The sequence below is a fragment of the Mus pahari genome, chromosome 1 (genome assembly GCF_900095145.1).
Source record: "Mus pahari chromosome 1, PAHARI_EIJ_v1.1, whole genome shotgun sequence".
Lineage (NCBI taxonomy): Eukaryota > Metazoa > Chordata > Mammalia > Rodentia > Muridae > Mus > Mus pahari.
The window spans coordinates 1608802-1619595 of record NC_034590.1 but is presented as its reverse complement, the minus strand read 5'-3'; the positions used below and the strand labels follow the sequence as shown (position 1 = coordinate 1619595).

The 10794-nt window shown below is 49.9% G+C and overlaps 1 protein-coding gene across 1 annotated transcript in view; it reads left to right on the top strand.

Annotated features, from left to right (window-relative positions):
* Acp7 (acid phosphatase 7, tartrate resistant (putative)) overlaps positions 1-10794 on the top strand; it is a 21996-nt gene that overhangs the window by 10393 nt on the left and 809 nt on the right. Inside the window, exons 2-11 of the mRNA XM_029532239.1 lie at positions 2338-2538; positions 2936-3118; positions 3828-3951; positions 4180-4242; positions 4340-4454; positions 4527-4634; positions 4721-4778; positions 4854-4921; positions 5018-5089; positions 8176-8313. Of these exons, the coding sequence (XP_029388099.1) occupies positions 2338-2538; positions 2936-3118; positions 3828-3951; positions 4180-4242; positions 4340-4454; positions 4527-4634; positions 4721-4778; positions 4854-4921; positions 5018-5089; positions 8176-8313 (1130 nt within the window). The remainder of the gene's footprint in view (positions 1-2337; positions 2539-2935; positions 3119-3827; positions 3952-4179; positions 4243-4339; positions 4455-4526; positions 4635-4720; positions 4779-4853; positions 4922-5017; positions 5090-8175; positions 8314-10794) is intronic.

Sequence of the window (10794 nt, the reverse complement as noted above, 5' to 3'; positions counted from 1 at the left end):
CTGTCCTGGAACTCACTCTGTAGACCAGGCTGGCCTCGGACTCAGAAATCCGCCTGCCTCTGCCTCCCAAGTGCTGGGATTAAAGGCGTGTGCCACCACTGCCTGGCTAAGAGTTCTCTTTCTTTTTAAGAAAATCTATGTTTGTCTTGCAAAAGGAAGGAAGGAAGGAAGGAAGGAAGGAAGGAAGGAAGGAAGGAAGGAAGGAAGGAAGGAGAGAAACCCGGTGTGATGATATGTACCTTTAATCTAGCACAGAGGGGACAAGGACAGACAGATTTTTAATTTAAGTCCTGCCTGGTCTACCTAGCAAGTTTGTGGAAAGATTTGCTGTAGAGCAAGGAATGGTGACTGACTGCTGTTACCCCAGGGGAGGCAGCCTGAGTGGCAGTTGAGGACATTCTGGACAACATAACAATTGCCAAGCTAACCTGGGGTACAGTAGGAGACCCTGTCCTTCCTTGCAGACAGAGTCAATGTCACCGTTTCCTCCTGTCCTATAGCTGCCCTTTGCCCTCCACTGTTTACCTAGCTGGCCTCCAGATCCCTGTCTGGAGCGCTCAGATGATATCATGAGTGTGCAATGTTGGCTGCAGGCTAACACACAGAAAAGAAGAAAACAGGGGCATTGACTCAGCCCATAAACCTCATTGTGTTGGACATTGTTGTGTGTTCTTTGCCTAAGGTTGTCTTTCCTGGTCACCAAAGGTGGCTGCCAGGGCATTCTCAGGATGCCAAACCTAGGAAGCCCCAGTCACCTGCACACAAAGGCACAAGACCATAATAGTGTCTGCACAGAACCCCAGGCACACTCTTAAGTCACCTTTGATGACTCAGTGCTCAACACAGTGGACTGGAAAGTTGCTATTGCATTGCGATGCTTCTTTGTTTTGTCTTAATTTTAATTAGTTTATATTAATCATGCATCATAAGCTTCATAATGACATATTGTTTTTTTCTTTTCCTTTCTTTTTATTAATTTATTTTGTTGTGTGTGTGTGTGTGTTTGAGATTTATTTATTTATTTTATTTGTATGAGTGCACTGTTGCTGTCTTCTGACACACCAGAAGAGGGCATCGGATCCCATTACAGATGGTTGTGAGCCACCATGTGGTTGCTGGGAATTGAACTCAGGACCTACTGGAAAAGCAGCCAATGCACTTAACCACTGAGCCATCTCTCCAGACCCCTACTTTGGTAGAATTTGTTATGTCGTCAAGGCTGGCCTAGAGATTCCAACTCTCCTGCTTCAGTCTCCTGAGTACTGTTATATGATGCTGGGTTTGCACTGAGAGCTCTGTGCACGCGGGGCAGGTGCTCTGCACACGGAGATGCGTCCCAGGCCTGCTCCTGAATATTGTTTTTATTCTTTTATTTCATGTGTATGGGTGTTTTGCCGGCATATATGTCTATGAACTATGTACATGTCAGGTGCCCTCAGAGACCAGAAAAGGGCCTTAGATCCCCAGGAACTGGAGTTACAGACAGCTGTGAGCTGCCATGTTGGTTCTGGGAACTGAGCTCTGTCTCCTGGAAGAGCAGCCAGTGCTTTTTTTTTTTTTAAAGATGTATTTATTTATTATGTATGTAAGTACACTGTAGCTGTTTTTAGACACACCAGAAGAGGGCATCCGATCTCATTACGGATGGTTGTGAGCCACCATGTGGGTGCTGGGATTTGAACTCAGGACCTTCAGAAGAGCAGTCAGTGCTCTTAACCACCAAGCCATCTCTCCAACCCCCCAACTACTTTTTTTATAAATTCATGTATTAGTTTGTTCGCGTGGGAGGGAGGCACACCCATGTCACAGTGCACATGTGAAGGTCAAAGGCCGTTGTTTTTAGACAAGGACTCACTATGGAGCCCCGGAGGGCCTGCAGTTCCCTATGGAGACCAGACTGGCATCAAGCCACAGACATCTGCCTTCCTCTTTTAGAATTAGAAGTTGCCCAGCTGAGAGGACGACTTTTGGAGGCCATGTAGGTCTTGGGGATAGAACTCAGGTCATAAGGATTGAGCCATTTTGAGAATCTGTTTCTCTCCTGGCAATTTTCAACTCATAATTGGTTGAATTCCAGACCCTGGAACCCAGGATCCCACCTGCCAATTGTATTTGTAGACATCCATGCTTCCGCACAGCCTTGTAGGATAAATAACCTTATTCCGGTTCACAAACGGGATAACTGAGGCTGGGGGACACAGGGGAGCGGGAAGCCGGTCCCAAGGGAAGCCAGCTTGGAAATAGCAGAAGGGGCAGGACGGAGCAGGAGCTTCTCGGTGTCACCCCATTCCTGCTTGATAACCTGTTGAGGCTCCTCTCTGATTCCTCTCTCCTCAGGGGAGCCAGGCACCATGACTGTGACCTGGACCACGTGGGCTCCAGCCCGGTCTGAGGTGCAGTTCGGCTCGCAGCTGTCTGGTCCTCTCCCATTCCGTGCCCACGGCACCGCCAGTGCCTTCGTGGACGGAGGAGTTCTGCGGCGCAAACTCTACATCCACCGCGTGACGCTGCGGAAGCTGCTGCCGGGGTCCCAGTACGGTGAGAGAACCGGGAGTGGGCATGGGGGAGGAATGTTCTAGAAGCTATTGAGACCTGTGGCTGAGGCTGGGCTGGTGGCGCATCTGTGTGGGACAAGGGATAGGAGACCCATGACTGGGGTCAATGACACAGGCCTGTGATCCCAGCACTTGGGAGGAGGCAGGACGATTCGAAATTCTAGGTCATCCTGGGCTACATAGAAAGTCAGGGATTAGCCTGGGTTACATGAGATGTCGATGATGATGATGATGATGATGACGACAACGACAATGACGCCAACGACGATGGCGCCCCTTATGTTTCCTCCCTCTCCAGCGGCCTGAGTGTAGGGCCTTGTGGGAAGGTCATGGTCCCTGCCTCCCCATCTGACAGAGGTCTGTTTTTTTTCTTCCCTCAGTTTACCGTTGTGGCAGCTCTCAGGGCTGGAGCCGGCGGTTTCGCTTCACGGCCTTGAAGAATGGGGTCCACTGGAGCCCCCGCCTGGCTGTGTTTGGGGACATGGGGGCTGACAACCCAAAGGCCCTGCCCAGGCTACGGAGGGACACCCAGCAGGGCATGTTTGATGCAGTGCTGCATGTGGGTGAGGCACCGGCGAGGGTGCGCCTGGAGGCTGGCGGACTGGGTGCCCATCAGTACTAGGCTAGAATGCGCTAGGGCTGGAGTGGCTCTGAAGGGGCAGGGTTAGAGGCTGAGGGTGGGGGCCGAGGCCGAACCCAGATGTGAGGTTCCTATAGATTCCAGCACAGACTTTCTAGTTTTTATTATTGTTTTTAGAGGTGAGGCTCATTCCGAATACACAGGAATGTTTTAATAAATTAAGATGAGTGGGCATGCTAACATGCGTCTGTAATCCCAGCAGTGGATATAGGCTGAGGCAGGAGAGTTGCCCAGAATTTAATGCCAGCCTGAACAGCTTTAAAACAAAACAGAACAACTGCGGCAGCAAAAACAACAACACCCAAGGGCTATGAGCATGGCTCAGTGATAGAGCCCCTGCCTAGAATCCCCCAGTGAGGGCTGGGGGCGTGGCTCAGAAGTGAGGCATCTTTGCCTAACATTCAGAGTTAGGCTCTGGGCTCAATCTCTAGCAATTAAAAAAAAAAAAAAAAAAAAAAAAGCCTAACAAAATCAGCATCAAACTAGACCTAGCTGTGTTGTTCTGGGAGCAAAGAAGATGTCAAGACAGGCTTCTGTGAGAGGGTCTGAGGTAGGGGTCAGGACCCACTAGGTCTTGATCCTAGAGGAAGCAGAGCCTGGCCTCACTCTCTCCCATCCCTACTACCCTTCAGGAGACTTTGCCTACAACATGGACCAGGACAATGCTCGCGTTGGGGACAGATTCATGAGGCTCATTGAACCTGTTGCTGCCAGCCTGCCATACATGACGTGCCCTGGGAATCATGAACAGCGCTAGTGAGTATGGAAGGCTGCAGGGGAGGGCGAAGGCCAGATTAGTGAAAACAATCAGGTTCTTGTTAGAGTCTCACTTAAGTCCCTCATGCTGCAGGGCCTCATCTGTGGTAGAAAATGAAGTGATAGTGTGTGGGCTGGGAGCCGGCTGTAACCTGAAAGTTGAGAAGTAGGAAAACGTGACTGCATCTTGGTCCTTACCCCTTGCTCTTTATATTTCCTTTTTTCCAGCAATTTCTCTAACTACAAGGCTCGCTTCAGCATGCCAGGGGACAATGAAGGCTTGTGGTACAGGTAACGTGGAGGGTTCTGGGGGACTGGACTGACTCCTCTGAAGGATGGATGATGTCAAGTCTTCTGACCTCTGACCTTTGCCCTTTGACCCCTGTAGCTGGGACCTGGGTCCTGCCCATATCATCTCGTTCTCCACTGAGGTCTACTTCTTCCTCCACTATGGCCGTCACCTGGTCGAGAAGCAGTTCCGTTGGCTGGAGAATGACCTCCAGGTAGGCCCAGGAGTGAGCCCCGCTCTGGTCTCTCAGCCCCTGTTGTCCCCTCACTCCAGTCTCTTTCTCTAGAAAGCCAATAAGAACCGGGTGGCCCGACCTTGGATCATCACGATGGGCCATCGGCCTATGTACTGTTCCAATGCGGACCTGGATGACTGCACGAGGCACGAAAGCAGGGTGAGGAGGCCCCTTTCCTGGGCGGCAGTGAGACTTGGTGGGAGGATGCGCCCAGGCTTCTCCTCACCTCCCGCTCATCCCACTAGGTCCGCAAAGGCCTCCACGGCAAGTTGTTTGGGCTAGAGGACCTTTTCCATAAATACGGTGAGTGACGCTGAGGGGTCCCCCGGCCCCCCTCTCTCCACCCAGGCGTCTGGCTCATCTCTCTTTCTGCCTTAGGTGTGGATCTGGAGTTCTGGGCTCATGAACACTCCTACGAACGACTATGGCCAATTTACAACTACCAGGTGAGGTCGAGGAGGATGCGAGGCCAAGTGGCTGATGTGCATGCGCGTGTGGCCAGCCCCTCCCCAGGCCCACAGCTACTCTGCCTTTTCTTGTAGGTATTTAATGGCAGCTTGGAGAGGCCCTACACCAACCCTCGAGGCCCTGTTCACATCATTACAGGATCTGCGGTGAGCAGGCGGGAAGGCACTAGTCCAGGTGTGCAGGGCATGATGGTGGCAACCGCCATTGCATGCTGAGCTGGAAGACGGGGTGTTGCTGATGACGTGTCCGTCAGACAGAGGGGCACCAAGGCTAGGTTAGGAAACATGATGGGAGAATAAGAGTGGTTGGAAGCCCCGTGTGGTGGTACATGCCAGTAACTCCAGCCAGAGAACTGCCCTGAGTTCAAGGCCACATCATGAATTCTGGTCTGGGCCAGCCTGGGCTACAGTGTGAGACCTTATCTCAAAAAACTAAACAGGACCAGAAAGATGTCTCAGTGACTGTACTCGGTGCCATGCCTGATGACCTGAATTCAATTCCCAGGACTCAAATGTGGAAAGAATCACACACACACACACAAACACACTCTGAATGGAATAAATAATCATAATCATAAATCTAAAACAAGTGCTCTTGGCAGGAGGGTCAGAAGTTCAGGATCATCCTTGGCTACATGGCAAATTTGAGACTACACCATGGGGCTTGCATGAGACCCAGGACAAACAAGGAGCTGGAGAGAGGCTCTGTGGTTAAGAGTGCTTGCTGCTCTGTAGAAGACCAGGGTTCGATTCCCAGCACTGATTTCAGGCAGTTGTGAGCTGACTAAGGCATACACATATGAGAGAGACAGAGACAGAAAGAGACTGGGAGACAGAGAGATATAGACAGAGAGAGACGGGGAGACAGAGAGACAGGGAGACAGACAGAGAGAGAGAGACAGATATAGGCAGGCGGCAAGCAAAAAAACAATTGTGTTTGGGGGTTCATTCACTGTAAAGTTTTCTTCTTTCTCATAACCCATGTAGCCCGAGCTAGCCTCAACCCCTCACTGTCTCACCCTCCCAAGTCCTAGCATGACAGACGTGTACCCAGCTTGCCTAGCTGGGGATACTTTTGTAAGTTGACTTTTTTTTGTTTTTTTTGAGACAGACAGGGTCTCACTATGTTGCCCTGGCGGGCCTGGAACTCACTCTGTAGACCAGGCTGGCCTCAAACAAAGAGATCCACCTGCCTCTGCCTCCCCAGTGCTGGGATTAAAGGCCTGCACCACTAGGCCCAGCCTCTGATTCTTATGAATAATTAAAACTACAGCTAAAAGCATCCAGATCAAAACCAGAGCAACACCGAGGGCAGCTGTGGGGCAGCCGCGGCCACACCCTTCTCTGTCCTGCTCTGTCTCATGTCCCTTAAAAATGTTTTATATCAATGTATTTACTGCCATAGCGCGCACACACACACATATACACAAACACACATATCTCACAGCATATGATTGATACACACACACACACACACACACATATCTCACAGCATATGATTGATACACACACACATATACACACACACACATATCTCACAGCATATGATTAATACACACACACATATCTCACAGCATATGATCAGTACACACACACACACACACACACACACACAAAACGCAGTTGGAAGACAGTTTAGTTTGCAGGAATCAGTTCTTTCCTTCTGCCATGTAGTCTGGACTCGGGATCCTTAGACTTGGTGAGAAATATCTTTATCCACAAAGGCACCGCACCACCCCATACTTCTTAAACCCTTTGTATGACCTTTAAGATTGTTCTCTACACACAAAGGAGCAATTGTCTAGACAGAGACATTATTGAATCATCCACTTAATAAAAATGGCTTAGTCACCCTTCACAGCCCACCAGGTTTTAACATTGGCCCTCCTCAGCGACACTTGGAAAACTTTCATTTTATTTGATCAGTTTTGCTATTATTTTTGCTTTGGGTTTTCCTGAGGCCCACTGAGCAACACTGAGGCAAAGTGTTGCTCTGTAGCCAAGGCTGACCTCAAGTTCACCAGGATGGGGATAATCCCACCTGTGCCAGTAAATTACTCCTCCTAATGCAGGCTGGAAATCGGGACTTTTTTCTAACATGCCTCATTTCTCTGCATTTCCTGCTTGTTACCCTGTCTACCCTCGGCACTGGTTCCCATTTAATTCACTAACTAATCCCAAGACCAGCTCACGTAGTCTAGACTGGTCTCAGACTTGATGTCTAGGTACTATATAGTTCAAATTGACCTTGAGCTTCTTAATTAAATTTTATTTATCATGTTATTTTATGTGTATGGGTGTTTTGCCTGCATGTGTGTATGCATGCCATGAGCATACAGTCCCTGAGGGGTTTCAGAACAGGGTGTCAGATCCTCGAAAACTGGAGTTACAGACTGCTGTGAGCTGCCATGTGTGCGTGCGTGCGTGCGTGCGTGCGTGCATGTGTGTGCGTGTGTGTGTGCGTGTGCGTGTGTTTGTGTGCGCGCGTGCGTGCGTGTGTGCATGCGTGTGTGTGTGTCTGTGTGTGCATGTGTGTGTGTGTGTGTGTGTGTGTTATCCTCTGCAAGAGCAGCCATGCTCTTAACCACCAAGCCCCTGACCTTGAACTTCTGATCCTCCTGCCTCCACCTCTGAGGTGCTGCCATTGCAAGGCACGCACCACCATGCTGGTTCTGTGCTGTGCTGGGGTTGAACTTAGGACGTTGTGCACACAGGGCAAGCATTTCATCAGCGGAGCTACAACCCCAGCCCAGGTCTGGGTTTTGGTTTGTTGGGTTTTTCTGTCTCTGCTTTTTCATTTACTTGTTCGCTTTATATGGTGGTGCATGTGTCCTGGGGTTCACAGGTGGAAATCAGAGGCCACCATGCTAGAGTGGTTCTCTGCTTTCATCAGGAGGCTTCTGGGGACCAAACTCAGGTTGTCAGGCTTGGACGTGAGTACCTTTATCTGCTGAGCCGTCTTGTCAGTTCCCAGTTTACTCTCAAGGCAGGGTCTCACTCTGTAATACAGGCTGGTCAGGACCTGGCTATGTAGACCAGGCTGACCTTGAACTTGGTGATCCTCCCGTAACAACCTCCCAACTGCTGGGATTGTCTGTTTTCTAGCCAAGTTGTAACTGACATTTTCTTGGAGGCCACAGGGGCCTGGCCTGAAATGTATGGTTTGTTTGTTTGTTTGTTTGTTTGTTGTTTTCTGTGTGTCCCACACTTGTCTGACTGTCTGTCTTCCACAGGGCTGTGAAGAGCTGCTGACTCCCTTTGTCAGGAGACCCAGACCGTGGAGTGCTGTGCGCGTGAAGGAGTATGGCTACACTCGGATGCACATCCTTAACGGCACCCACGTGCACATCCAGCAGGTGTCAGATGACCAGGTCTGCCGGGGCTGTCTGGGTCACAAACTGCACAGCTTAGTTCAGGGCATGTGGGACTCAAAAGGAGATCATGCAGGTCACGGGAGTGTGACCTTTAATCCCAGAACTTGAGAGGCAGAGGCAGGCAGATCTGTGAGTTAAAGGCCAACCTGGTCTACAAAGCAAGTTCCGTGAGAGCCAGGACTACACAGAGAAACCCTGTTTTAGAAACAACAAAACAAATCAATAAACTGGGTGTGGTGGTGCGTAGCTAAAATCCCATAGCTTGAGAAACTGAGGCAGAGGAACTGGGGTCAGAGTTTAGAGGTAGAGCCCCTGCCTGGAATCCCCCAGTGAGGGGCTGGGGTGTGGCTCAGTGGTAGAGCCCCTGCCTGGAATCCCCCAGTGAGGGGCTGGGAGTGTGCCTAACATGTGCGAGGCCCTAGGTTCAATCCCTAGGTCTGAAAAAGAACAACACAACACAGGAAATAAAGAGTCAGGAGGTTGAGGCTGTAGGGCCTGCACTTCAAGGCCAGCTGGGTTACAAAGGGTGACCATGAGCTCAAAAGAGAAAAAAAAAAATGCACAAAAAAAATTGGAAGCCTGGGTTCAAATCCTGCCTGTGCTTGCTACCAGCCTCTTTGTTCTTCTGTTTTCATATCTGTGAAATGGGGTCTACCATGGCTACACAGGGTGACGTGGTCACATAATAACAGCCATAAAAGGCAGAGAACAGCACCTGGCAGTGGGACGTAAGATAAGTGTTTGTCACTTTGAAGCAGGAGAAAGATCAGGTAGCTCATGGGAGTGAGGCAGATGCATGTACCGTGGACTGAAGCATAACAGTACAGTTTGTGTGTGTGTATGTGCATGTGCATGTGTGTGCATGTGCATGTACATGTGTGTGCATGTGTATGTGCGTGCACCTGTGTGTGGGGCATGTGTGCATATACATGTATGTGTGCGTGTGCATGTGTATACGTATGTACATGTGTGTGCATGTGCATGTGTATGTGTATGCACATGTGTGTATGGGTATGTGTGTGTGCATGTACATGTGTATGTGCATCCATGCACATGGAGGACAGAAGAGGGCGGTCAGTTAACTTCCTCTATCACTCGCTGAACATGAGGCTAAGCTGGCAGTCAGCAAACCCCACTGTCCTGTCCCCGCTTCCCTTGGAGACTACATTACAGAAACAAACAGGAAATCAGGCTTTTCATTCGAGTGCTGAGACCCCAAATCCAAACTTCCTGATGACAATGGAGCAAATGCTCCTGACCCTTGAGACATCTCTCTAATCCCACGCTTGGCTTTTATGTGGTGCGGGGATCTGAACTCAGGTCCTCCAGCTCCCCCCTGTGCTTAACTATTATTATTATTATTATTATTATTATTATTACTATTACTACTACTACTACTACTACCACTACTACAGCAAGCTAGGTGTGGTAGTATACTTGCAAGGCAGGAGAATTGGAATATAAATTCAAGACCAGCCTGGGCTTCACAGCTAGACATTGTCTCAAAAAGAAAAGAACAAAAGAGCAAGATAAAATGAGTTTAGTGAGGACTGCTGTGCTCCAGGCATGCGTCTGGGTTGCCTTGTGCTGTGTCGTCAGTTTACCCTCAGTGTGACCCCCACAGGGACAGGTTTCTTTCTGTTTCATAGACGAAGGACTCTAAGCTCAGAGGGGGAAATGGCTTTCCCAGGGTCACATGGGCTCCAGGCTCCAGACAGCAGCAGAGCTGTAACTCTCGGCCCATGCAGTCACGTTTCTGAGCAGCGCGTGCGCAAGCGTGCTCGCAGGCTTCTGTTACCTCGTCTCTGTGGTCACAGTGGCCCCAAAGCTAGCTTACTGTTCCTCTGCTCTAGGCAACAAGGCAGCTGGCCAAAGGCCGTGTGCATAAGGCGAGACAGATAATGAGTACACTGGAGTGCAGGCTCCCGACCACATACATGTTCCAGACGAGGTAGTGTGCGGCTCCATGCATAGGGCGATTGCCTATCAAACATGATGTTCCGGGTTGGATCCTCAGCACCGCATAAATGGTGGCTCACACCCGTAAGCCCAATGCCTAAGAGAGTAGAGGGGAAAGTCACCTGGGGTGTATACTGCATTCAAGGGCAGCCACAGTACATGAAACTGTCTCAAAACTGCCTAAACCAGCCAGCCAACCAGCCAACCAGCCAACCAACCAACCAACCAACCAAACAAACAAACAAACAGCCATCCCTTAGAAAAGGCAGGTTACAGGGGCTGGAGAGATGGCTCAGCAGTTAAGAGCACTGGCTGCTCTTCCAGAGGTCCCGAGTTCAATTCCCAGCAACCACATGATGCTTCATAACCATCTATAGTGACATTTGGTGCTCTCTTCTGATCTGCAGGCATGCATACAGGTGGAAGGCTGTATACATAATAAATAAATAAACGTTGTATGAGAGAGAGAGAGGGAGGGAGGGAGGGAGGGAGTGAGAGAGAGAGAGAGAGAGAGAGAGA